This window comes from Cygnus atratus, chromosome 9 (genome assembly GCF_013377495.2).
Source record: "Cygnus atratus isolate AKBS03 ecotype Queensland, Australia chromosome 9, CAtr_DNAZoo_HiC_assembly, whole genome shotgun sequence".
NCBI lineage: Eukaryota > Metazoa > Chordata > Aves > Anseriformes > Anatidae > Cygnus > Cygnus atratus.
In genome coordinates, this window is record NC_066370.1 from 4401684 (window position 1) to 4427841 (window position 26158).

Here is a 26158-nt window from a genome sequence, read left to right on the forward strand (position 1 = left end):
TGCTGAAAAGGCATGAGATCATTTTCCAGCTGTGTAGTGTGAAATGCACACTTTGTCTGAGTCAATGTTTCATTTTTAATTTAATGCTAGTACTGTAAACTTGTCGTATGTCATACAGTGGAAAAATGAAAGGTCACCAGATAAACCAGTTAATGCTGTCGCAGGTTTTGTCAGGCCTTATTTGTTCTTTAGAGGCATGACAAAATCAATGTCACTTTCCTAACAGATTAACAGTTATTTTCTTTTAACAGGAAAATTGCTGCTGCTTTTAAGTTTGTTCAGGCCACCCAGAATAATGGCACCCTGAAAGGTTCAAACTCCTCTGGCCAGACATCAGGTCTGCTCTCGCAATGGTAATGACACATCTCATTATTAACTGCTATGAAATCACAGCCTTTGTTATCATCCTGCAGCCATCTTACCCTGTTACAGTGTTAATTGTAGAGGAGTTAACACAACCTGTAACACTGTTCAGAGCCCCCAAAGCTGTAAACCATAAAAGACTTGAGCCCCTTCAACTTCAGTTGGACTTACAAGCTGTTTAAAATACTATATTTAGAAGAATACTTAGTTACTGTCAATATATTGTCAAGTATTGCAGGAAACGTTAGCTGTTGTTTTCAGCTCAGATGCCTATCTGAAACATAATTCGCATTTTTCCCAAAACTAAATGAAGTCATATGTTTGCATTCCTACTGCTTTAGGGATGAATTTCTACGGCTGAGGTCACAGTATCAGGGGATTACTTTTCTCCTGATAACCCGGGGTGACAGAGTGGGAACTATCTAGCAACACAAAGTCAAAGGAGTAGGTGTGCTTGAGCCCTGTCTTTTTACTTCCATTTGGCTATGTGTAACATAGTCCTGTACCGCTGCCTCCATGTTGCCAGTTCCAGAATCGTTCTTTTATTTCTTTCATTTCTAATTTCCTTTTCCTAGTCTAGAGATTGCAAGATTTAATCATTCTCATGGATGGCACGGTAATAAACTGCAAGTGCAGCAAAGCTTTAATAATCTTTTTGACCCTTTTATGGAATAGTGTGAACTTTTTCATAGTTAATAATGTAAAACTCAAGAGAGAAGGTGAACTTTTGACTCTGTGCAGCTTGTGGTTGTTTCTAAGAGCATGCTGAGACAGTTCCCCTTCCTCATATGTTTGGATCGTTGACTTTCCTCATTTATGTATAGCTAGAGTTTGCACGCTATAATAAACATGTACCTTGGAGTGGAACAGTTAGTACACAGGAGGGAAAGAAGATGCCTTCCCTGCCATACTTCTTTCTTTGTTCCTGCATCGTGCAGTTTTCAAGAAAAAGCACTGATATCATTATCCCATCTGGACCTGGCAAGAAGCCTGTAGGAGACTGTTGTTTTGTTGCACATTTGCAGATGAATCAGCATGGTGGCAATCCAGAAACTAAAGTCATATTTCTGATGTTTCCAAGGCCTTCACAATTTACCCCCTCACAGATTTGTTGTTCACATGGCTATTTGTTTGGCCTGTTGTAATACAGAACGTTCTTTGATGATGCGTTGTAAGATGCACTATGGCTGGTGACCAGCTCTACACTTAGGTATTTGCATTTGCTGAATGCCAGTGTGTCACCATCTTTAGAAAGAATCACACCTTCCCTACCAAAAGGGGTGTGTGGGAGGGAACAAAACAGTAACCTCAGCATCAAAATTCCACATGTTCCCAATTCACTAGTTCGCTAGGATAGCAATCCAAATCTTTCCACTGACTCATAGTGGAAGACTTTGTCACATTGATTGGCAAATATCTGGACATCAATTTCATACCTGAGATGGGAGCTTTCTTTTTAAATGTAAAATCTAATTATTATTTTTCTGTAAAAATAAACAACAAATACAAGAGGTTTTAGTTAGGTGCAGGAAGCAATTCTTTTCAAAAACATTTTTAAATTATGTGCTTTTAGGAAGTTACATTTAAAAATAAATAAATAAAAGTATTTGAATATTTAAAAAAAGTGACCTGAATTATGAGTGATGTTGAGTCTTGCCGAATTCTGTAGTGGTTACAAATTCAAAATCCTTTTACAAATTATGATAAGCTTCTCATGATAAATGAAATACTTCATACTGTTTGTCAGCATCAAAAGGTTAAAAGAACACACACATACAAACATCTGCGCACACATTTTTTACTGTCACTGCCAGTCTCATTATTTTTTTCCCCCTCATAAAAGCTGCTAGTTGTATTAATTCTTTCACGAGTAGGGTGTATTTCTCCTGTGTTCTTTGTTAACTGAGCTAACCTCAATTTCTCTTCACCCAAAAGCAGTTTGCAAAACATCAGCCAGCTATTTAAGCTGATGTTGTGGTTTTTCCAGTGCTCAGTAAGTTTTGTCTCCTGTGATTTCAAGAAATCACAGCACATCTGTTTTGTCCACATTACTGACTTTGTTTCTCTGAAAAATTTTGCATCACTTTGTTTTACTTAACCTTTGAGAAGTACTGCAGAAAACTTTAACTGACATGGGAAAATTCTTTATAGGCATGATAGTTTATTCTTTGTGTCTGTTTTTAATGGTACCTTTGAATTTCAGGATGCATTCTACTTCTAGTCATGATGGCCACAAACATCACAGATCTCAGACGTTACCAATAATCCGTGGCAAAAACGCGCTTTCTAACCCAAAACTCTTGCAGATGATAGACAGCAGCACTGCAAGTAAGTACCAAAAAATGTATTTACTTCCTGCTTGAATTCTATGGGGTTTAGATCAGGCTCTATACAATTAAATCCGTTTTCATGACTGTCAATGAAAGATAGCCAGAAGAGAAGCATAGAGCTGCTGACTTTACTCTTTTTTCAGGGCAGTAAGAAATCTGAGCTTAAAAATTTGGTCAAAATTCATATAAAAACCAGAATGAATTACAATAACCTGATGTATTTAAAAAGTCTTAATGGCAAGTAATCTTCCCCTTCCCACCCCTAGCATCTCTTCTGTCTGTGGTTATGTACCTTTTTGTACAATCAGATGTACGCTGGCTGAAATATTACATTTATATTAAGCAATAAAAGTGACCTTTTCATGACACAAAGTTATTTTCCCTTTGGACTGTTTCAGAACTCAGTAGTTTTTAGCAACCTTTAATAATGACAGTCTGTACCATGAAATAAAGGGTATGATCACGTAGTTGAAAGTTTGTGGTCCTTTTAGGGTATTGTAAGGAAGTAAATCTCACTAGCTGATGTGATTTGTACTCACCATGTTGCAGTGTAAATGAAGCACTATACCCATCATCCCCATGAAACAACTTGGTAAAGCTATCGTGAATTGGGTTTATTTTGTAGCAAAAATTAATGTACTGGAATTTACATGATGTCAAGGTTTGCAGACAAGGTCTTCCGTGATGCTTCTATCTACAAGTCTTATATTATTCTTGTCCGTAGATAATGATACCTGTAATATTGTTATCTCTACTATATAAAAATCTCTAATGCTTAAATGGCAATTTTCCACTGTATCTAAAAATGAAAGACAGATGCTCTGCTCTTGCCCCATATGCTGAGGGACACTACCAGAGTCAAGAAAGCCAAATTTATGTAGAGTGATGATGTCCTTCATTAGATCATCCTGTCTGTCCATGAAGAGTGGACGAGCTTTCAAGGACACTAGTGCCTCCAGCAACATTATTGTTAATGAGTTAAGAATATTTAATCAAAAGAGAAAAAGATCCCAAGTTACCTTTGCAAAGTTGATGAGCTGAAAGTTCCTAATAGAGAAAGACCATGAAACTCTCCTGAGTTTATCCAGAGATAATCTACGTGTCTTTGTCTTTGCCTTCTGAGGAAGCATTATACCCATAAATGACTAATCGGAATAACATCTGCAACCACAACCCAATTCACCAGTCTGACCCTTGCCAATTCTGGAAGATTCAGTATATTTTTAGAGGTGTCATCCTAAGACACACAAGCACTGGTATTCTGGCTGACAAAATGTGGCCAGTATGTTTTTGTGGTACCTAAGAATTTCCACTAGAGGCTGAAATTATGAGATCAAAGCCATTTTATCCCACTTTCCAATTAGGTTCCTTTCATCCTTTGAGGCCCAACAGAACCAATGAAAGAATATGCTCTCATCACTGGTGCAACTGAGAAAAGTTGAGTAAAATATACTAACTACCCCTTCCATCTCCCAGGAGCACTTTTCTTCAAAATACCCTTTCATTTAAATGTACAGTTAGGACACTATCTCTACTGCACAGAGACTGGATGACCTGATTGCAAAATTACATGATCTTTAATGATACTCAGAAGACTGCTTGTCACATTGCTTCATATGTTGTAGGCAGCTCCAATGAAACGGATATTGTACAGTATGTAGACACAGAGGCAAACATTGCTACAGAAGTTTCCCTCACAATTCTTGACCTGTTGTGTCTTTACACTCTGAACCACCAGGTATGTTTTGCTGTTTCATTTTCTGTTTGAAATGGTGCCATGTGAGATACGTGGTGGAGGGAGGGCCTGGGGGTTGAGGCACACAGAAAACTTGAGACAGTAAGATAGGGAAATAAGATGTTAGTCCTCTGTGGAGGTATTTCATGAAGTAATTTCATCATGCCCAAACTGAATAGGAAAATGTGGAATAAAAGCATCCTACATATCCAGGCATATATACAGCCCTGCTGTGCATTATGGGGTTGCACGACTACTACTATGTCACCTCTTGTTAATCATGTTCATCTCTCTTCAAGTTGGCAAGTAGACCCTCTCTCTTTAAAAACTGTTCTGTTAATGTCAGCCCTGATGAAATGCTGAAGGTCTCACAACTAGAAAAGAGCAGACAGCTCCTTTTAGATTTAGTGAGTAGCTTTGGCACCCCTAACTCTTAAATCTGGCAAATACCATCGACAAGTTAGGCGTACAGGCTTGAGCAAGTGTTACCCTTAGAAAACTGCAAGTAAAAAGAGGCTGCAGCAAGCTGGGACTGACTGCCTCATCCCCAGAGATTATAGGGCAGATGCTGAAAAAAGCATCTCTCTATGAACACTTTGATGCAAAGTCCAGTAGCTCATCTTCTGTTTATTCACTTTAATAACCAGCATGTCCTGTCTTGTTTGTGGACTTTTCAGAGGCAGCTCCAGCAATCTGATTGCCAGAACGCATTGATGAAGAAAGTCTTTGACACACACATGCTCTTTTTGCAAATCAACCAGTCAGCAGCAGCTCTCAAGCATGTCTTTGCTGCCCTACGGCTGTTTGTAGGCAAGGTAACTATGGTTTTATTCTGTTAGTCTGATCTATTAATATGTTACAGCAAGTGCAGATTGAGGACAGTTGGGTACTTTGACAGAATTCTCACCTTAACACTCTTAATGCTCATTTCCAAATATCTTATTTGTTGCTGATTAAATAAATAAATAAATAAAAACAAGTTCACAATTTCTGAAAAATTAGATCTGTTTTTGGAAAAATAAAATATTGAAGTTCTCCATGAAAGCAAAACTTGTAAAATAAATAAATGAAAGCCAACTGTGTGGTGTCTAGCTATGTCATGACCCTCCTGCCTTTTATGCTTTTATCACCTGTGGAAGAAAGCTTGAAACCATAGAGGTCCATGGTCCTTATGGCAGATACCTGAGTTGCAGAATACAGTGGTGAATGGTTGCAGCCATCCCCAGAGGAGTCAGCAGGAGAGTACTCTGTACACTTTACCAAAAGGTCACCTCAAATAGCTTATTTTTACAAATACATAATTTTCATTATCGAAGAGATATTTTGAACAAAACATGCTCATCAAACTGTTTATTTGCTTGCATCACACATATATAAATAATCATGGGCAATTAGATGCTTTGTGCCTAGTGCAAAGGCTGCCAAATTTCCAAGTTGTAGACTTAGATGATATCTTCTTAAAAATAACCAGAATGTATCACACAGGTAATTGCAATGGGGAAGTGAGAATTAGCAATGTTGGCCTGGTCTCTCAGATGCTTCTATGAAGCACAATAGTGTTGATAAGTTTAAACCATGTGGTCTCCTTCTCTGGCAGCTGTTATCTCAGGGGAAAAGAGGAGGAAATCATGCTTCTCCCAGTAACATAGCCTGGGGGCATGGGGGAAATATAAAGTAAACCAGCCACAGACAGCTTTAAATTACATACCAGACAGTCAAGATCGGAGGAAGTATATGCAACAGGGAGGATGAATACATATCTAGGATTGCCCTTTTCATTCATCCTGTAGCTCTCAGGATTAAATTCTCCTGTCGTAGTTCTCTGGAAGCAGGGATCGTTTTTTTTTTTTTTTTTTTCCTGCAGCAGAACATCCAGGGCAGGACTGGGAGATCTGTGGCCAGAATCTTCCACCACTCATTGGTCCATCTTCTATTGTATTCACCCAGTTGATAAATAGCATATATGGTTTATAGAGCCATCCTTCATTCTCTGCTGTCTCCTGCTGTTCAGACTCTTGACTGCTGGAAGTTCACTGACTGCTGCTCAGAGTATTTTCTTTCTCCTGAGCAGCTTTTATAGTAGTGTAGACCAAACCCCCCCACATCCCTCAGTCTTTTCCTGTTTAGCTCTTCTGCATTCTTCACAGATAGACTGCTCTGCTTTTATTCTTGCTGTGTACCAGCTGCTGTCTGGACTTCCTGGAGGTCAGTTTGATTGATGCATTGCATATGGTGTTTGTATGAAAACCCATGTGCAGATTTTACTTGATCTTAATTTGTGCATGGGATTATGTTTAGCTGGTGGCTAATTTCTTCACTAAACCCCGGTGTAAATGAGCATATGAAAGACAGTTTGTGTTTACTGAAAGTGTGACAGAAAAACACTGTTGACTCAGAATAACTGTAATATGCTCATTATATATATTAATATATAAATTAGATATATATTAATATATAATATTAACATATTAATATATAATATGTAATATTACTGAGAGTACATATCCACACTTTTTTTTTTCCCAATAGTTCCCATCAGCATTCTTCCAAGGACAAGCAGATCTCTGTGGTTCCCTCTGCTATGAAATCTTGAAGTGTTGTAACCATAGGTCACGTTCAACTCAGACAGAGGCGTCTGCTCTTCTTTATTTTTTCATGAGAAAGAACTTTGAATTTAATAAGCAGAAATCAATAGTCAGATCCCATCTACAGGTGAGTGAAGTGTAAAATCATCAGTATTTACCTGATGTACACTGTTTTGTTGTTATTAGTATTATTATTCTGCATCATAGCAAAACAGTTCATTTGAACAGCTCAGCCAGTTCTCTGTGGCAGTTTGATTTTTCTGCCAACTCTGAAGACATTGGGCTGGATTCTCTGCTGTTCTTGGACAGTTCGGCTCTGTTCCAAGGAGAGACAACAGCTGTGAATCTAGCCGCACAGCCAAGTAAATCAGATATGTAGCTATTCTTGATTCATATGCATTGCTTACATCAGTAGCACCGTAGCTGAAGTAGCAAACCAGAATCTGATAGTAACAGAAACATGAAGCCAAGTAACAATGCACTTATATTGCAAAATTTGAGAAATTACAGACATTAGAGATTACTTGCAATCCTTGCATCCAGGGAGTGTAGTGATAGGACAAGGAGCAGTGGCTTTAAATTAAAAGAGGGTAGACTTAGATTAGATATAAGGAAGAAATTAATCTCTGTGGGGGTAGTGAGGCACTGGAACAGGTTGCCCAGAGAAGTTGTGGATGCCACATCCCTGGAAGTGTTCAAGGCCAGGTTGGAGGTATAAAATTGCATCTCTGCTAGCCTGATACATCAAGTTACATTAGAACTGGGATTAAAAACTATTTTGAAACTTTGATTTTCTTTGCTAATTGCACCCTGTTCCTTTTTTTTTTTTTTCTTTTTTACTCTCTACTTGTACAGCTCATCAAAGCAGTGAGTCAGCTGATAGCAGATGCAGGGATTGGTGGATCCCGGTTTCAACATTCACTTGCAATTATAAATAATTTTGCTAATGGAGACAAGCAGATGAAAGTAAGAAACATTTTTTATTAATCACTACCTCTTTCAAAAGGTCAACAATGTCAGCGGAGCAAGTGTTTCTATGAATAAAATCACCGACTTTTATTAGACACTGACTTATGCATCCATAGCATGCCTTTTTGAGGCAACCAGACATTCATGAAAATGTTTATGACTCAGAAACTTAATAATTTAGAATTAAATTCTGAAGATTTTTAAGATACCATGCATTGTGGCTGATGAAACAGTACTGTAGTTAACAATGTTTAGTCTACAAACTGTTCTTTTAACCTGTTCAGTAAACATGTAGCAAAAACACACACAACAGTGTAAAATGTGTATATACTGTTGAACTGTAAATGCATTTCAAAACCAACTGAATTTGGGGGAGGGGGAGAAGATCTTCCACAAGCAGAACATAAGCTCATTCAGGGGTGCTGCATGTGGTTCTCTGGATGGTTGTAGTGATGTATTGCTTATCTTTCCCAAAGAACGTTAATTTCCCAGCAGAGGTGAAGGATCTGACCAAACGCATCAGAACAGTTTTGATGGCTACAGCTCAGATGAAGGAACATGAGAAAGACCCTGAGATGCTTGTGGATCTGCAGTACAGCCTAGCAAACTCATATGCCAGCACACCTGAATTACGTAGGACCTGGCTTGAAAGCATGGCCAAGATTCACGCAAGAAATGGAGATTTATCAGAGGTAACAAATGCATTTATCACTATGCTGAGATATTCTGATGAAAAGGGCTGTGGAAGACAGATAACAGCAATGATTTAAGAGATATACAGTGTCTGTCATATACTTGAACTTAAAGTCAGGTTTGAACTGTGCCTAGAGATGTGATGTGCTTATTATCCCAGTTTGCCTAGTTGTAACAGTGCCTGATATGTGCTTGACCAAGACTTAGAAATGTCTGAGAGGGAAGCTGTGGTCAGTATCGCGTTAGCATCTCAACTGCTTAAACCTAGCAGGCGTAGTAGCTGTAGTCTAGGCAAGGTTATAAACAGTGCTTAATTTACATACAGGATATTTTGTCCTTTTTTTCCCCTCATACAGCACAGAAGAGGAGTTTGCCCTATGACATGTCCCTTTCATCAAAAGCTAAATGGGTGATGGGAAGCTCCAGTGCATAGCCCAGCAATCTTATTTACAAAGTGATGTTAGGTTGTTCTCTTGAGCAAAATTCCTGATGTCCTCATTTAACTCTTAGTCTGTGCTTTTATCTGAGACATCCAGTGAAATTAATTAGGAGAGGTTTCATCATTTAATACCTTATTTTCTTAAATTGTTATGTTAATTTTCTTTCCTTTTTGGCAGTATGACTTGACAGTGATTAAAGTGTGTGTTCTTTATCACGCACATGCTAAGTCATATAGTCTGCTTTAACATATACATGTATTTTGGTCTCTCGTTGCAGGCTGCTATGTGCTATATCCATATCGCTGCTCTCATTGCAGAGTACCTAAAAAGAAAGGGTAAGATCAACATATTCAAAATTAACCATGTGTCTATAAATTATACTGTTGAAAATAATTTTTGGTTGTCCTGCTTTCCTTACTTATAAAATGAAATATTCTTAAAGCTGCTTGAATTCTACCCAAAGATCTTATTTTTAAAATACATTGTAAATACTAGTCTTAGCACTAGAACAGTGACCGTGTGTGTTTTGTGTAAAGAGGGTTAATTAAATGTTTATTAAGCTAGTGCTAAAAGAGAATGCTTCACTTGTTAATGTGTCGTTATTAAATATGCATGTATTAACACATACCAGTAGCGGTGTACTAATACCATCTTACGCTATCATAGGTTACTGGAAAATGGAAAAGATTTGTACCTCACGTATGCTCCTGGAGGATGGTCAAGTCTGTGATAGTAATGTGTTACTAACAACTCACACTGGAGGAAGTGAGTGCTCTAACCGTGCCTGTTTATGGGTCAGATAACATGGCTAGGGAATCCAATTACCATTCTTCAATTGATCTGGAAAAATATCTACCAAAGTGAAAATACTTATAGTGCATGTTGATGGCTGTAATAGCAAGCAAGTAATATCAGAAACATTGTGTGTTACTTTCCTGATGCTCTTTGGCTGGTTTGATGTCTCTGGTTAAAGGTTCTTTCAGGGACAGAGCACTCTGCTCTTCGTTGTGAACAGAAATCCCTCTCAGGTCAATTGGTGTTCAGCACACAAATCCACATTCAATTCCCTTGACTGTCCAAAGCTGGGGGACAAGGGCAGAATTAATATCAGGTCATCCATATGTAACTTAGTATAGATAAAGGGTTTTTTAATCTGTGATGCTTATTAGAGAAATAAAGTGCAGGCTTATGTTTTTGAAATGCTTCCACGCCAATGGTTATTTAATTTATGAAATGTGTATTTCAGTAATTCTCAGCTTGAGTAATTTTAGCAGTGTTCATAAATAGTAATTTCTAGGGATAACAGCAAGTACCTGGGGAAGAGAAAACTGTTAGTTTTGGAAAGACCATGGTTCTCTGATAACTTTCAAGTGTGGGGGGGTGAGACAAAAATACATCCTTTCAGAAGGGGGCTTTCTGTAAACAGCAGTATTTCAGGGACAGTTCACTTGTATGCTTTGTATAAATAACAGATCACAGTAGGTGGAGTGAAGAACTTGAGTCATTTTAAACCTACACATTAGTAAAAAAGTTGCTCAGAACTCCTCCCAGACTTGACGGAGGGGGAGGAGCTGCCTCAGCAACTTGCGCCACCTGAGCTGTCTGCGAGAGAGTTCCTCAAGTAGGACAGTGATGGCTCTGCTGAACCTGAGCAGGGTAAGGAGTGCTGCTGCCATGGTATCCTCGAGGCCAGCAGAAGTGCAGCATGCTCTGGAGCAGCCATCTCCGTCAGCTGTAGCGAGCCTGTGGAAACTCTGCCCCTCACTTAGGAAATGTGGTGTGTGGGACAAGTGCTAAGCCCCAGCATGTAGCGTTCAGTGCCTGTAGGTCAGGTCACCAGCTGCAGCATTGGTTTCATGAGTAAAAATTGTCTCGCCTCCATCTACGATGGTAATTCCTGTATAAGGGAGTGCGGCACATGTGGTTTTACTGCCAGCACTGTACATCTAAGGAACTGAAATGCCAAAACGAGGAATAAGATTGCATCAGGAAAGTGTTGCAGTTGCCCTTTGCCTGGACAAATGGATTTATATCATAGAGAAAATGTAGAATAGTCTCATAAATTCAGTCAGTTCCATTTGTGCTTCTCATCACTTGGGCTGTTAAAAAAAAATTAACTAACCCAGTCAAATGAAATCAGCTTTGTATTAATGACATCCAGTAACTTTTTTAAGTGCGTGGTGATTCAGTCATTAATTGACGTTGTTATGAATTGTACTTCAAGGTTTATTTTCCATGGGATGGCCTGCTTTTCTAAGCATTACCCCCAACATTAAAGAAGAAGGTGCTATGAAGGAAGACTCTGGGATGCAAGATACTCCCTATAATGAGGTCAGCAGCATTAATATTTATATACTTGTTCTAAATTTACGTACAGTAGTATTGCTAATGGATTCCTGTGTACGTTAAAACAAATTATAACGAGTGTGCGCTTCACCCAACATTAAAAAGCATGCAGCTTTTGAGTAAAATGCCATAGCTGTTTTACTAAATAGGGGGGATGTGTTTTTAGGTAACCAGAACATTAAATACTAGTTGGAGCCCACAAAGCCATCCTGTTCTTCTGAATGAGATGTCAAGTATTTTCATGTTACCATTATTTCCATTTTTTATTTGAAGAAGTGCTATATGGCCAATACCTGACTAAATATTGTGTGATTGAACTAAACTTAGTATAGAAGATACGGAATAAAAATAAAACAGTGGGTAGGTACTTTTCTTGTACAATTGTTAATGAAGCTCTGTCAGCTATCAATTAACCCATAGTATTTGCTGAATTGCAGAACATTCTGGTGGAGCAGCTGGAGTTGTGTGTTGAATATCTGTGGAAGTCTGAGAGATATGAGCTCATTGCAGAGGTTAACAAGCCCATCATTGCTGTTTTTGAGAAGCAGAGGGACTTTAAAGTAAGTTCTTTTTTTTTTTTATTTAAATTGTCTTAAGCCAACTGTAACGATCAATATTTTTAAATTAAAGTGCTTTCTTTAAAAGGAATATTTTGTTCTTCCTGTCTGTAATTTCTCCTTTTAATGCTTTGTGCTATGAGTAAACAAAAAACTTTGGTATCCTATCTTCCTCTTTTCAGCATCAATACAACCATAAATGAACAAAAATTTTTCAAAAAAGAATCAACCGCTAAAGGTCATCAAAACCACAGCAACAGCTTTCTAGCCATATTTCACTGAGAGACTTTTAGTTATGTCCAGAACTACATGTCTCTGTGGAGAAATCTATCTCTGATAACCAATGAATGTGATTTCTTGCATGCATTTTTAAAACCAAGAGCACATTTGCATTGTATTTAAGTTCAGAAACAGCTGATAATTTATTGTGATCTCTTCACAACTCCAGAGTTCCTTCATTTCTTATTTTCTTTCTACATTTAACACATAACGGATAACCTGATGATAATCTCAGTTGCTGATTTTGTGGTTTTTAAATTAGAAGTAAAGGAGTAGGTATAGGCTGTACACTGAAGAAGCAGGTCCTCAGATTTAAACTTAGTTGATCTCCCTGTTCTCTATCACAAGAAAACCCTTTTTAGTGGTGGGTGTGGGTAGCACATCTCTGCATAGGATTAGGAGCTGACTGGAGTTGTTGGCACCGTGCCCTCCCCTGCACGTAGGACACTTACTTTCTCTGACTGCTTAAGAGGTCCCTATCACTGTTCATTTGTGGAATGCTGTGTGACCCCGTACACAAAGTCTCTTCTGCCATAAAATTATCTGAAGATGACAGAAATCTTGAGATTAGTGACAAGGTTAAACCATTCCCTTAGTGTGTACAGCCATCTTTGCAAAGGTTTGGGTTTCTGATTAAGGCAAGCCATGCTCTTGCAGAGCCTCAGTGTCGTTTCCCAAAGTACTTGCTCCCTCTCACCTTCCCTCTCTCCTTCTGTCTCTTCACGTAGAGACTGTCTGATTTGTACTATGACATCCACCGCTCATACCTGAAGGTTGCGGAAGTAGTGAACTCTGAGAAACGCCTGTTTGGGAGATACTACCGTGTTGCATTTTATGGGCAGGTAAGTTGCCTTGTGTTCTTTTGTTCTGACAGGTGCTTAGATTTCAGCCAGGTTCTTCTAATCATGATGTTTTCAGGAAAGCTAAAACAGGGAAGCAGTTGACAGTGAGTCATGGGGTAAAAAGTGCATCATGGGTCAAATTCCAAGGAGGATTTTAGAAAAAAGAGAACACTCAGTTGCATCTGTGTAAACTGATGTGGGTTAGTGGTGCAACGGAGAACAGACGTGTACATCAGCTTTAGTTCTTGACATCAGCAAGCAAAGCTGAGACAGGGGTAGGGCAAGTTTTTTTCAGAATAAAACTTAAGTGAAACCAGGTAAAGCATCTTCCACATATGGCCCTCTCTTCTAATAAAGTTTAAAATGAGCAGTATACAGTAGATGTTTTGTTATGTTTCTCGCTGACTGACTTCTGCTTTCAGGCCACCTCTGATTCTGTGCAATATACTGTAGAGTAGTTTTATTCCCTCTGCTGTGCTTCAGCATCCTCAAAGCATTATTTTGTGCTTTCTTCCACTACAAACCAGTGTAGCAATCCAGCATGTTCTTTTAAGAACTGTTTTTAGCAAGCATACTTTACTCTAAAATAAAAAGGTGTGTAAACAACAGATTGATGTGAATCATTCTGTTTGCTAATTGGATTTTAATACAGAAATTTGCTCTTTTCTCCTTTTGGTCTTATTCAAGGCTGTGGTAAGTCTAGTTGCATGTTTTGTTTAATTCTTCTCACACGTCCTCCATCCTTTCCTGTACTGTTACTTAACATTAACTTTCCTGCGCTCCTGATTCTTTGGTTTGTGGCAGATGAAATAACGTTGTTCCATTCATCGTTGCATCCTGCAAACTAATTTTTGTTTGTTCAGCTACCCAAATTACAACGCTGTAGCTGTCACCATGTTGTGTGCACTGTTGGGCTCAATGCTGTCACCTCATCTCAGTGACGGTTTCTCTCTCAGCTTCACTGGGTGCAGGATTGGACCCCGTATTTCTCTGTTGAAAATCTCAGTGTCGCACTAATGCTGTTTGAATGCAAGACTGTTTCTGGCCTGTGCAGCAGCTCCAGAGAGGAAAGCTGCTGTCAGTCTGCAGTCAGCGGCAGTGGTAATTGGAGCACCCTCAGTAGGGTGCAACCACAGGCCCAGTATTCCCCTGTAGGAGCAAGCAAATTGGGAGTCAGAGGGGAATGGTGAGTCCTGGCTCTTCCTGCAAATCAGCAAAGCTTGCCAAATGCAAGAAAGCAAGCTGCTCTACCTGAGGAAGGGTAGAGTTTTCTGTATGCCCTTCCTCAAGATGGGGGCAGTGGAGGGGGAAAATGGGACTCTCTGCTTCCAGCTTCTTGCCAAGGCTGTCCCTGAGACAGTGCAGGTACATGCATCTCTCCCCAGAGGCCAAGTCCATGGCTTAAAGCTATCTGTAAGTGGGTAACTGAGCTGCAGCAGTTCTGCTCAGCTGGGTTAAAATCTGTTACAGCACAAAGACTCTTCAGCTGCCAGTGCCACAAGGGCAACTTCATTTAAACAGCTTTAGTGCTCTAAAGCATATGACTTTTTCATAGCTGTGTATTGCTCGGTTTATTCCCTGGTGCACATGAATACTGAGCTCTAAATGCAAACAAGCACAGCTCCTTCATTTCCTTTTGCAGATGAGATTTTATGTGGTAGAAAGTGGGACTGCTCTGTATTGCTCCTTGCAGAGGCATAGTGACTAAAGCGTATGGCACAGTGCAAATAATTGAAGGTAGATAATTCCCATCAACATTACTGGTGCCTCATTTGCCGAGGATAATAGCACTGAATGTGCAGAGCTGGTCAAGGAAGACATAGCAATACACAAAGCACCACATCAGGTGTTAGAGTTACAGATGAGCCTTGACCAGGAAGGGGAATGAGAGAGAATCATGTGTTCCCACTTACTTACTGTGCAATTTTCCATCCAGAAAGTTTCCTTTCAGTGTTTTGGCAAGTCCCTTTTCCCTTGTGCCACTTGCTTCCACTTGGGCTGTGCAGGTGGAAAGGCATGGGGACTTTTGTTCCTTCTGCTGCCAAGAGTACTTGCAGGCCTCCATGCTGAAAGCAGTTTCAGTGGCCAGTTCATTTACATCATTACAAACTATTTTCTTGTCTATGTTGAAGGCAGACTGCACACTTGCTTCCAAAAGCTAATGGTTGCAGGTTTTACTAGTTACCAATATGAATCGCTCTGCTTAGGCCACTACAAGGGAAATGCCACACAAGGACACTCAATATGCAGGTATGGGATTCCTTTTCAGCCTTATAGGCACATTGCTCTATTTAAATTAAAAAAAAAAAAAAAAAAAGGGGGGTAGATATAAGTGTAAGCATACATGTTTAAAAAATGTGTTATTACACGTGCGGTCATTCATAATTGTATCAATAAATATATGTTCTGCTTTGTGAACATTAAACATTGGTATTTCTTAATTGTAACAAAAACTACAAAGAAAGTAATTAAAGAATAAAAGAATATTGCAAATACTGTTTGTATTTTGCAGTGTCAGCACGGTAGAATTTGGGGGGTTGGTTCTTAGTGGGAAAAGGAAATTTGCAGCTGTACCTAGAAATGGTTCTTCATGCAAAGGCAGAGGAGGTGTTGGGTTACAACACTGCTTTAGGGACCCTCTGGAAGGACGAGTCGAATAGGTCTGTTCCTTAGGAAGGATGTCACCAGCGAGCTTTATTTGCTGCTTCAGAGAGACGGGTTTCATGGCAGCTGCTGTTTCCGGCTGCAAACTGCTATGGGCCTTCGGTGACAGCATCTCATTGCACCACCAAGTGGCCGCACTTGCTATGGGCCAGGGACCATGATTTTATTCACAGATGTGTTCTGAGAAGTCAAGATCTTTGTTGAATTAAAAAAAAAAAAAAAAATCAGCTGCTAAGTATGTTGAATAGCTGAAAACTTGTATTGTACTGATAAGCGAAGAACATTCGAGACACGGTTCAGTGCAGTGTTAGCTGAGTGAGGCTTTGTTCTCCCATCTGTGCAAGCTCTGGAAGTTGGAGGGCAGATTTTTACAGCGGTAGGATGACTGCAGGTTTGTCTGAAGATCACAGGGTGTGTTCCCTTTTCCAAATGCGATAAAACAGCTGGAATAGCTTCCTTACCAAAGGGTGCAACAAGCCCACTGTCTTCCTAGACACCCAACAGCCAGGTGCTGCTGAGCACCTCTGTGTGGAACTGCAATAGTTTTGTGCTGTTATTAAGATGGGGCAGAATCACAATGTCCAGATCTGACAGTAGAACAGGATAATATGCAAAAAAGATTGAAGGCTAGGTCGTCTGTGGTGCTAAGGCAAATGTGTTGTGGGGATGTTTTCCTCTCTCACTCTCGTGGGGGCATGCTTGCTGCGGTAGGGTTTGGACCATTAGCCAATTTTAGCCCACGTAAGCCAGCAATATCTTTTCCCACCGGCGTGCACCTGGCCTGCATAAAGGTCACCTTAGAAGAGGCAGAAGACTTTACCTCAGAATCCTGCTGCGGGAACAGCGCGTGCTTTTCCAGCAAAGGGCAGAGAAGAGCCTCAGATTTACTGTGAGCTTCAAGGGCTGCACCTGCGGCCATACAAGGAGGAAGAAGGGCCCTTCCAGCGCTCCCACGCTGACAGTCTTGGGTCACAGCTTGACTCTCGGCACATCAGAGCTCGGTAGAAACCAATAACCTACCGTCCATGAAGTTGTTCTCCCTTCCGTTACATTCAGCTGCTCCACGTAATGACTTTCATCTGTAAGGCTGGATTGTTCTTACAGCGCAAAAACAGCTAGTGTGAAAATAGTCTAGGGATATGCATTGATAACGTGACCCTGGCTGCTTAATATTTCAAAATCCTTGAATTGGAGGATATTTGGCTCCTAAAAAGTATTTAATCTTGCTTTCAATAGTCTTTGCCAGACATATAGCATATGGCAGACACGAGTATTTATAGCTCACAATTAACTTCTGCTTGTCACTTGTCAGCTGAAATACTGCAGGGAATATGTACTTAAATGATATCCCCTGCATTAGAGACAAGACTAAATCTGTTAGTTGTTTATTTGGGGGGAGCGTTGCTTTTTTTTTTTTCTTCCCAAGCAAAGCCATTAACACAGATGTCATCCTAGTGTGCTATGTATGCAGCATCAGCACAGAGATTTGGCGTTTGCATATAAACATTGTCTTGCAACGTGCAAACATACACAGAAACAGCATCTAGGATAAGAAGATAAGCTATATTTTAGCTTGCTCTGTGATTAATTTGGAAAACAGTTTTTGCTGTTGTTTTGGTGTTTGCTTTGTTGTTGTTTGTTAAAAGCATCGAATGGTAACAGAAAACAGACGGTTTTTGACAGAAGCAATCCTGAGCAGTGTGTTTGAATATGGTTGCATGAAAGTAATCACTTTTTCAGCTATTTTCACATAGTGGTCTTTCTTCAAGGGAAACAAGATCAGAAACCAGGTTATGATCCTGCAGATTTTCTCAGTGAAATCAATAAAAAGTCAGTTGCCTGCCTAGCTCAGTAAATGTTTTTAGGGTGTCAGCTTTTGAGCTCTAGATTTGTTCTCTAATTACCTGTGTGGGTCTTCACAAGCCTATAGAGTTTAATTGATAATATTGTTAAGAATGGCACAATGTTAGAAGGTCACGGTGAGACTAATTAAGATGCTATCAGACAAGCTGCTGGTGCTGCTATTAGTCACTTGTTTTTGGTAATGCCCACAGTGCTCTTGGCACTTGCCAAATTAACAAAGATGGTTTTCTTTCCCCTTGTCCTGACTGAAGGAGAAGTCACAGATGCACATATTTGTCAAGCCCTGCTAAAACAAAGCTCAGGGTTTTGTTCCTAAACAAACATCAGAATTTCTAGCTGATTTGTCATAATTCTGTATATCTTTTTAAACACTTGCCTGGTCTATAATTTTAGCAACCAATGTTTGGAATACACTTCAACATGAAAGGGCTGGGTTTTTTTTTCGGATGAATACCTGCAGCAGATTTTGGCAGATCCCCTGACTTCATTCACTTGTGCTCCTCTGGTTTTCAACAGATCACAATTTGCTAAGGCATGTCGTAGAATTACCTGTCCAAGCTACATCACGTTAAGTTTAAAGGGCCTCGGGTCTGGCATCATTAATGCTGTCTTTCTTTTCTTCTCTATCCCTGCAGCTTCAGGAATCTTCCTCTGGGTCACTTTGCATTAAGGTGAAAGGAGGAGTGTCTGGGGACAGCTGCAGTATTTAACACTGCCAAATTTCATCAGTGGCATATGAAAACTTAGAAGGAGGGCTGGTGCTGCCCATGGTGTTGGGATAAATCCAGTCCTTCTTAATGGGTCAGCTGCTGCTTTCTGCTCAGCTGGGAGAGCTGCTCCCCTAGTGTGTGATGTGCTTGTTCATCTTGTAGCAGCTGAGTGTCTCACCTGTGTGGGATGCGATGCTGTTATTTTTCAGCATTTCTTCTGAAGTCTGCCAGGTTCTTGTTCAGTTCTTCAGCAGAGCCTTTCATTAAAGCTCTGCCGCATGTACCCAGTGCAATAAGTAAATGACCCTAACAAAACCAAGCTTTTTGGCAAAGGAACATAGTCTGCGTGACTTTTTTTTCTTTTTTCTTTTTTTCTTTTTTCTTTTTTCTTTTTTCTTTTTTCTTTTTTCTTTTTTTCTTTTTTCTTTTTTCTTTTTTTCTTTTTTCTTTTTTTCTTTTTTCTTTTTTTCTTTTTTTCTTTTTTCTTTTTTTTCTTTTTTCTTTTTTCTTTTTTTTCTTTTTTCTTTTTTCTTTTTTCTTTTTTCTTTTTTCTTTTTTCTTTTTTTCTTTTTTTCTTTTTTTCTTTTTTTCTTTTTTTCTTTTTTTCTTTTTTTCTTTTTTTTCTTTTTTTTCTTTTTTTTCTTTTTTTTCTTTTTTTTCTTTTTTTTCTTTTCAAATGTAAATCATTTACTAATGCATCTGTAAATGCTGCAATTCCATATGGCCATTCAGGATGCCACCAGAGTTTTCTCCAGCAGCCCTGAGCAGACGCAGGTCAGTTGACAGGAGCTCTCCGTGCCACAGCGCTGCCCATCGGCATGGGGCTGCCAGAGGGCTGTGCCTGCAGGCAACAAGTTGTGTGTGCCCCGAGCTGTTGTGCTCATGGTCTGATAGCATAGTGCTTCAGAAATAGGTAATTTAACTAAATGATTCACATCTAAACAATGTGAAATGTCCAGGTTTTTATTTCATTAGTTGTTTTTTCTTTTGTTGTACAACACACATCAGCATTCTAGAGGACGCACTGTCACTGTTTAAACAACTAGATCTCCTACAGGAATAGATGGGTATGAGTTATTTCCTGGGTAACTTAGGAGACACCAAACCAGTATACATGCAGACATCTAGGTATGTGTCTGCAAGGATGGAGAGAGGCAAGCCTTTATCTTAGGTGCTGGAAATGGCATACTGGAGGCTCCATACGGACAGCCTTGATGCCTGGTGTAAGCACCCCATTTAGGCTTTGCCTTGCCTGTTGTGTTCACTATATCCTTCCATTTCTTTCCAAACAGGGTTTTTTTGAAGAAGAGGAAGGAAAAGAATATATCTATAAAGAACCCAAATTAACTGGCTTGTCTGAGATCTCTCAGAGGCTGCTCAAACTGTATGCAGACAAATTTGGAATAGATAACGTGAAGATCATCCAGGATTCCAACAAGGTAAGAAAGATGTGATTCCTGTACATGGGGGGAAAGCGAGTGCACAGTTCATGTTTTGTGAGCAGTATTTTGAACAAATGTGAACTGTGTGTGACTTAGTTTTGTAACCAAAAAAAGACCCTAACCTGTGCGCTGGTTGCAGTGCAACACAGTCAGTAGGAAGAGAGCAAGCATATGCCTGCATGTGCATGCAGAGGGCACTCAGATATTTACTGTAATGCAGAAGCAGGTCGTTTTCTCTGTCATTTATCTTTCATTCACTTTTGCCTTTGGCTATGTTCAAAAAGCCCACTGTTCTAACAGGCCTCTTAGTTTTGAAATGTTTGTATTAATTTGTGGTCTGAAGATTGCATTTGGAAGTCTCGCTTTTTCATCTGTATTGCCATGATAGATAAAAGCATCAGAAACATAATGGATACCTTGGCAGTTTGTCACACTTAAATGAATTTTATTATGTTTGCCACTCTGTTACACAGGTCAACCCCAAAGACCTGGATCCAAAATATGCCTATATTCAGGTCACGTATGTCACACCTTTTTTTGATGAGAAAGAAGCTGAAGATCGAAAGACCGACTTCGAAATGCATCACAACATCAACCGCTTTGTGTTTGAAACGCCTTTCACACTCTCAGGAAAAAAGCACGGAGGCGTGGAAGAGCAGTGCAAGAGGCGCACAATCCTGACAAGTACGTCTGCTGCTGCTGCTGCTGCTTTGCCCCTCCCAACCCTGCCTTTGACAGTCAAGCCCCACAGCGGGTTTCACATGCCAGGTTTTCTGCAGACAGTGGGCACAGCATCTTATACAGAATGATAAATAATCTTTTTCAGTGTGTCCATTTGCAAAGCATGTTCTTCCTTACAGTCCTGAGGACCATCCTATGTAAGGTTATTTTCATTCATGGAGTCATCAGCTGTCTTATTTTACCTAATTATTAGCATCTTACAGTGATGGAATTTGGGAGTGGTTCTGCTGGAGGCAGCTTAGCACTCGGACACGTTGTTGTTTTGATAATAAACAAGTCAAAGGAAAAGCAATGTAGGGTGCCTGTTCTGCTGAGTAAATCTTTGCAGATAAGATTTTTGTTCAAAATGGGAGTAAGATGCATTATACAGTATGTTTAAAAGTGAGAGGTAAGCTTTTTAGCTCAGTGGATGCAGTCACTGTTTTAAGACAGGAATGTAGGGAATACTGGATATGTCTGTTCTTAGTGAGTCATGTTAAACAGAAAACATTCAGTTCCTTATCATGATTGAAATCTCTGTGAAACTACTACTGAAACTTGACCTGTCTGAATTTTGGCTGGGAGTATGAGAAACTGTCTGAGACAGAAGCATTGTTCTCATGAACAGCAGCGAGCAGGGAGGCTGATGTTCACAGCAAAGGCTCCTGAGTGATAAAATCCAGTTCCCCACTGACTTCAGTGCATGTGCTTCCCCCAAAGGGCAAAGTGAAGAAAGCTGCTTATGGTATAGGCGTAGTTGCCTAAAAGTTTTGTTCTGGCAAGTCAGAGAAGAGGCACTGATGTCTGGGGGCATCTTGTTACATGACACAGCTTTGCTTGTAAGAAGAAGAAAGGATGAGTAGCTTTGGGGGGGGGGGGTTAAGTGCTTGAGCAGCACTTGGTGTTTTGAGGTATGTACTGAAGCAGGTAGCTTCTCTGACTTGAAAGTGCAGCTGTTACGGTACATCTGGCAAAAACAGAGAGGGTTGTTTGTCCAGCAAAATAATTCCCTTAGGTTATTACACAATGTCATCAGCTCCCAGTGTTCTTAGCCTGGCTCCATCTTTGGCGTTAGGTGGGAATTTGACCTTCTCTTCTCCCCTGCTTTCCCTTTGGCACCTCCCTCAGCTCAGTGCTTTTCTGTAAAGGAAACCTTCTTTTCCTTTGGATAAAGTCAAATACTTTCACTTGCTTCCTATGCAAGCAGAAATGCTTTTAGTTTGAGAAGAAAACAAGGCTTACTGGTAGAGCTGGAAGACTAATGGCAGTTTTTTGTGCTTGGCCAGAGGTACTGGGTGGCTGGAACAGTACCTGCTAGGCACCCTGCTCCAAAGCCCTGCTGCCTGCATCGCGCAGAGGATGAGTGTGGTCTGGCTGCAGTCTGTGGATCGCTGGCTCTCTACTGTTCCTGGTTGTTACTTGTGCTTCTAGCTTTGGAAGTCCTTGGTTTCCTGCTGTCCGTGGAGACAGCCACCCTGTATGATGGAGTTCCTTTAGGTCTGAGCTGCCTGGCAGCATGTGCTTGCTGGAGGAGGGCATATACGGAGTTTGAGAGGTCTTCCAAAGTGTGCAGGACAGTCAGGAAAAGATTATTAAACAGTTCATATTAGACAATGTACCATACTGTATCACTGCCAAACTCCTTCGGATCTGTGAAAACAGCTTCACTGGAAGGAATGGGTTTATTGATGAATGGTTCCTCTACCAGCTCCCATAAGTAGTATTTAGGTTGAATACTAGAATTAACTCCTTGCTTTTTTAAGGATGGTGCTTCAATAATGTGTTCATCTGTGGGTGAGTGGTACTTGATTCAGCTGAAACTTGTTTGATGGGATGTCTTGAGGTGTTTGAAGTTCATTACGGGCTTATTGTTTGGTGCTTTGATTCAGAAGAATGATTGATAGCTTTTGGAATCTGAGTGGTGAGAACCACGTGGATCTGACAGAGCTCAGCAGCAAACAGTGATGATTTCAAAAGGAAACGCTTTTTTCAAATGTACCAGGTCTATAAAAAAAAAAAAAAAAAAAAAACAGGTTGGACCTGCTGAATTCTATTGCTCATTTGATGATTAAAACTCAGTTTGTAGACATTGATAAAGAGATTGACATTGTCAAAGTTAACACAATCTAAACCTTTGACTGACTTGTTTTGTTTTCTTAAATACTGTCTTGTTGTTGGGTGAGTAATACGTTTGATGCTAATACATTTCTTGCTTTCGAGTAGCCAGTCACTTGTTTCCCTACGTGAAGAAGCGTATTCAAGTCATAAGCCAAACAAGCACAGAGTTGAACCCTATCGAAGTAGCGATTGATGAGATGTCCAAAAAGGTCTCAGAGCTCAATCAGCTTTGCACAATGGAAGAAGTGGACATGATCAGACTGCAGCTCAAACTCCAAGGAAGTGTCAGTGTCAAGGTAATGAAAATTTGCCTTTTTTCTCTTCAATGCATCTACCTAAATCTTTATTCTGTTTTTCGTCCTTTCTGACCTGTTTTGTCAATTTCATATTTCTGGTTGTATCTTGTTTTCCAGCGCTGTTGGAACCTGCTCAAAAAACATACGGCAGTGGAAAGCTTTCCACTGATGTTGATGAGCATTAGATTTATGTGCAAACATAACTACTTCTGTCAAATCTTCTCTAAAAAAATGTTAAGACCTTTCTAAAAAGACTATTGTGTCACTTGAGAATAAAACTTGTCACACAGTCAAGCATGCAGATACTTTAAAGGGAGGTTTTTTTGGATTAGTTTTGTCGTTTCCTGTTAGAAAAGTTGGTGTTGGTGAGAGGTGCATGTATTCCTGGGGCTCTAGTTGAAATTTCTTCAAATGTATGGTTTTCTAGATGGCTAACAAGCTGAGCACCTTCAAAGGCCAGCAGAGATCTGTGCTTTGTGCAAAACTGACTAGCTCCCTTTTTCTCAGTAAAACTCTTCAGGTTTCATCCAAATGGCAAGAGAAGTGATTCTGATATTCTTCAGGACAGCTTTGCCTGAAGCTAGTCCCCAAGCCTTAGGGTGAAAGAAGAGAGGACAGTAATCTACCTGCTCTCTACACCTAAGCTGTGTATTTCTTCCCCAGGTAAATGCTGGACCAATGGCCTATGCTCGAGCTTTTCTGGAAGAAACAAATGCGAAGAGATATCCTGATAACCAAGTTAAGCTTCTGAAGGAAATCTTCAGGTAAACATTTAGGCTTGCCACCCTCTGCATAGTATGAGTAAGGAGTAGTGTGACACAAAATTAGGCTGACTTGAAGCACACTGATTTACATCTGCATTTACTCTATCTTACACGTCATTCTCAAGAAGGCATTTACTGAAGTTTTGGGCTATCCCATTAGCCAGCGTTCCTCTTCATCTGAGGATGATTTCTGAAATTCATTTCTAACAAGGTATAATTTGCAAGGAGAGCAAGAGGTATAGTTGTGTGTATGCATTTTTTTTCATTACTGCAATATTTGTATGCTTTTTCTTTGTGGTTTTGTGCTTGTAGGCAATTTGCAGATGCATGTGGGCACGCTCTTGATGTCAACGAACGCCTTATTAAGGAGGACCAATTTGAATATCAGGGAGAAATGAAGTCTCATTATAAGGATATGCTCAGCGAACTCTCTGCAGTTATGAATGAACAGGTTAGATCATCTATTTACTGGTGGCTGGGGCTGAATGAGGGTAGCTGACTGTTTCTTCTAGTGAAAAATGAAGCTCTAAAGCAAAATACTAGAAGTAAAATCTGGCAGTGCAACAGTCACTCAGAACACGTAGTTCCAATCCTTTTCAAATTCATCTGCATTATATAAAATTAATCTACTTTTCTGACAAAAATTTTGTCTTCTGCCTATCTTGCTAGATAGTGAAAAGTAGAGCGTTCATGAGACTGCAGACTGAGGTCTAGAGGCATAGAAAGATAATCAGTTAAACTAGTGTTTTATGCTTGCATGCTTTATCCTATAGTTGTGATATATTTAATTAAGGCACTAAATTGTTTGTAAGACCTAGCTTATAACTGGAGCTTATAACTATATCTATATAGTTTCTGTTTGTATTCAACTTTCAGAGCAAGAATGACTTATTTTTAAGTGCACTGTCAAAATACATGCCATGTTAAAATTCCATTTCAACTGTTAGCAGCTTTAGAAAGATAAGCATGCATTAATTAAATGCAGTGCATCCCGAAATACTGAAGTTCACGCTGGCAACTATTCAATTGCTTTGTCTATGCAGATAATTTTTACTATGTTTTCTGTTTTAATGGAAATAATAATTGAATTATTCTGCACAGTAAGTGCAAATTAAAGTATGATCAATTGCTTCTCTTCATGGTTATGAGTAGGCCACTTTAGATTGTGCCCAAGAAATATTTATTCCCTAGTAGCTGCACTGTATTTCCAGTTGCCTATAGCACAGATTAGCGTTAACCAGTGGTATCAGTGATGGCATCTCATGGAACTGCCTGATTCTACCCCATTGGACCATGCTATATTATTCATCTTCACGTGTGATGAGAATAATGATTTATGAGAATTTTTGTCCCATTGTTAATCTTACTGTGGAATGAATCTAGTTTTTCACAGGGTATAAAGGGTATAAGCCTTTATAATTGCTTTGAGGCCTTGGTGCCTGCCAGTTGGGAGTCAAGCTCAGTGGTTGCTCATTTGTGAGTTGTGCTCTCTTCCTGTTTCAGTGCATAAAGATTTGTGAAACTCAAGCATTCCAGTAATTTTATAGTAAATAATATTTATCTCTTTGTTATACTGAGGGTATCATTTGTTACACACTGTTCATACCTCCCCTGTGGAAGTTACTTTGGCTATCTACTCAATGTACAGAAGACATATTCCTCGTGTTCCCCACAAAAATGGAAAATGAATGGTCAACTTAAATTAGTCATGAGCAGCCCATGAGTTTGAGCATGCATTAAATATTCAGCGAGTCCTATTAAATATTCACACCTGTATTTATATCTGTATCAATGAGCTCTGAGTTTTCTTCATGTAAGTGAAGAGACTAAATAATACAAAATTACCTGTACATAACTATGTTAATATGTATAACACTGAGTTCATCCAGCAAAAGTCAAAACTGACATCTGCTTAACCGAAGTCAGCAGACTTTGGAAATCCATGCTGAAAACTCGTTTCCCACTTTTTGCCCTGTGGGTGCTTACAAATGACAGCACAGTTTTCTAAGCAGTGTGGCTTTTTGGGAAGAATCTAGTCCTCTTGCAAGGAATGCATGAGCTTCCTCTTCTGAGCAGAGCATTGCCTCAGATAAATCACACACTGTAAATTGTAGCTGAAATATTTATTTTGCAGTTGGAAGGCTTGAGGCACTATTGTAACTGTACTTTGTTCTCCACAACAACAAGATTTGCCATCTTTGCCATTGTCATAATCAAGAAGGTTTTGTTTGCTCACCTACTGATAGTGACTCTTTCATCACCATGTGTTTTTCTCGTTTTGTTTTTGTTTTTCTTTTCTGACAGCTCTGTCATGGTCCTTGCTTATACAGCTTCTCTTCTTCCCTGTCTAACATTTCCCTCAATACTATAGCCAAAAGTGGTATGTTCATTTTTCTTAAATCTATTTTTTCATTTAATGTCATGTGCTTGCTCACTTGCAGG

The 26158-nt window shown here is 39.6% G+C and overlaps 1 protein-coding gene across 13 annotated transcripts in view; it reads left to right on the forward strand.

Annotated features, from left to right (window-relative positions):
• The window catches only part of DOCK10 (dedicator of cytokinesis 10), a 150881-nt gene that overhangs the window by 123485 nt on the left and 1238 nt on the right, over window positions 1-26158 (forward strand). For 12 of the 13 annotated variants that reach the window (XM_035544606.2, XM_050712487.1, XM_050712494.1 and 9 more), the window contains exons 39-55: window positions 252-353; window positions 2567-2691; window positions 4319-4431; window positions 5106-5243; window positions 6958-7140; window positions 7869-7979; window positions 8459-8674; window positions 9393-9450; window positions 9782-9880; window positions 11340-11446; window positions 11899-12021; window positions 13026-13139; window positions 19669-19815; window positions 20292-20502; window positions 22762-22952; window positions 23616-23716; window positions 24029-24167. In XM_035544606.2, coding sequence (XP_035400499.1) covers window positions 252-353; window positions 2567-2691; window positions 4319-4431; window positions 5106-5243; window positions 6958-7140; window positions 7869-7979; window positions 8459-8674; window positions 9393-9450; window positions 9782-9880; window positions 11340-11446; window positions 11899-12021; window positions 13026-13139; window positions 19669-19815; window positions 20292-20502; window positions 22762-22952; window positions 23616-23716; window positions 24029-24167 — 2278 coding nt within the window. The remainder of the gene's footprint in view (window positions 1-251; window positions 354-2566; window positions 2692-4318; window positions 4432-5105; window positions 5244-6957; window positions 7141-7868; window positions 7980-8458; window positions 8675-9392; window positions 9451-9781; window positions 9881-11339; window positions 11447-11898; window positions 12022-13025; window positions 13140-19668; window positions 19816-20291; window positions 20503-22761; window positions 22953-23615; window positions 23717-24028; window positions 24168-26158) is intronic. The other variant, XM_050712495.1, reaches the window with a different exon arrangement.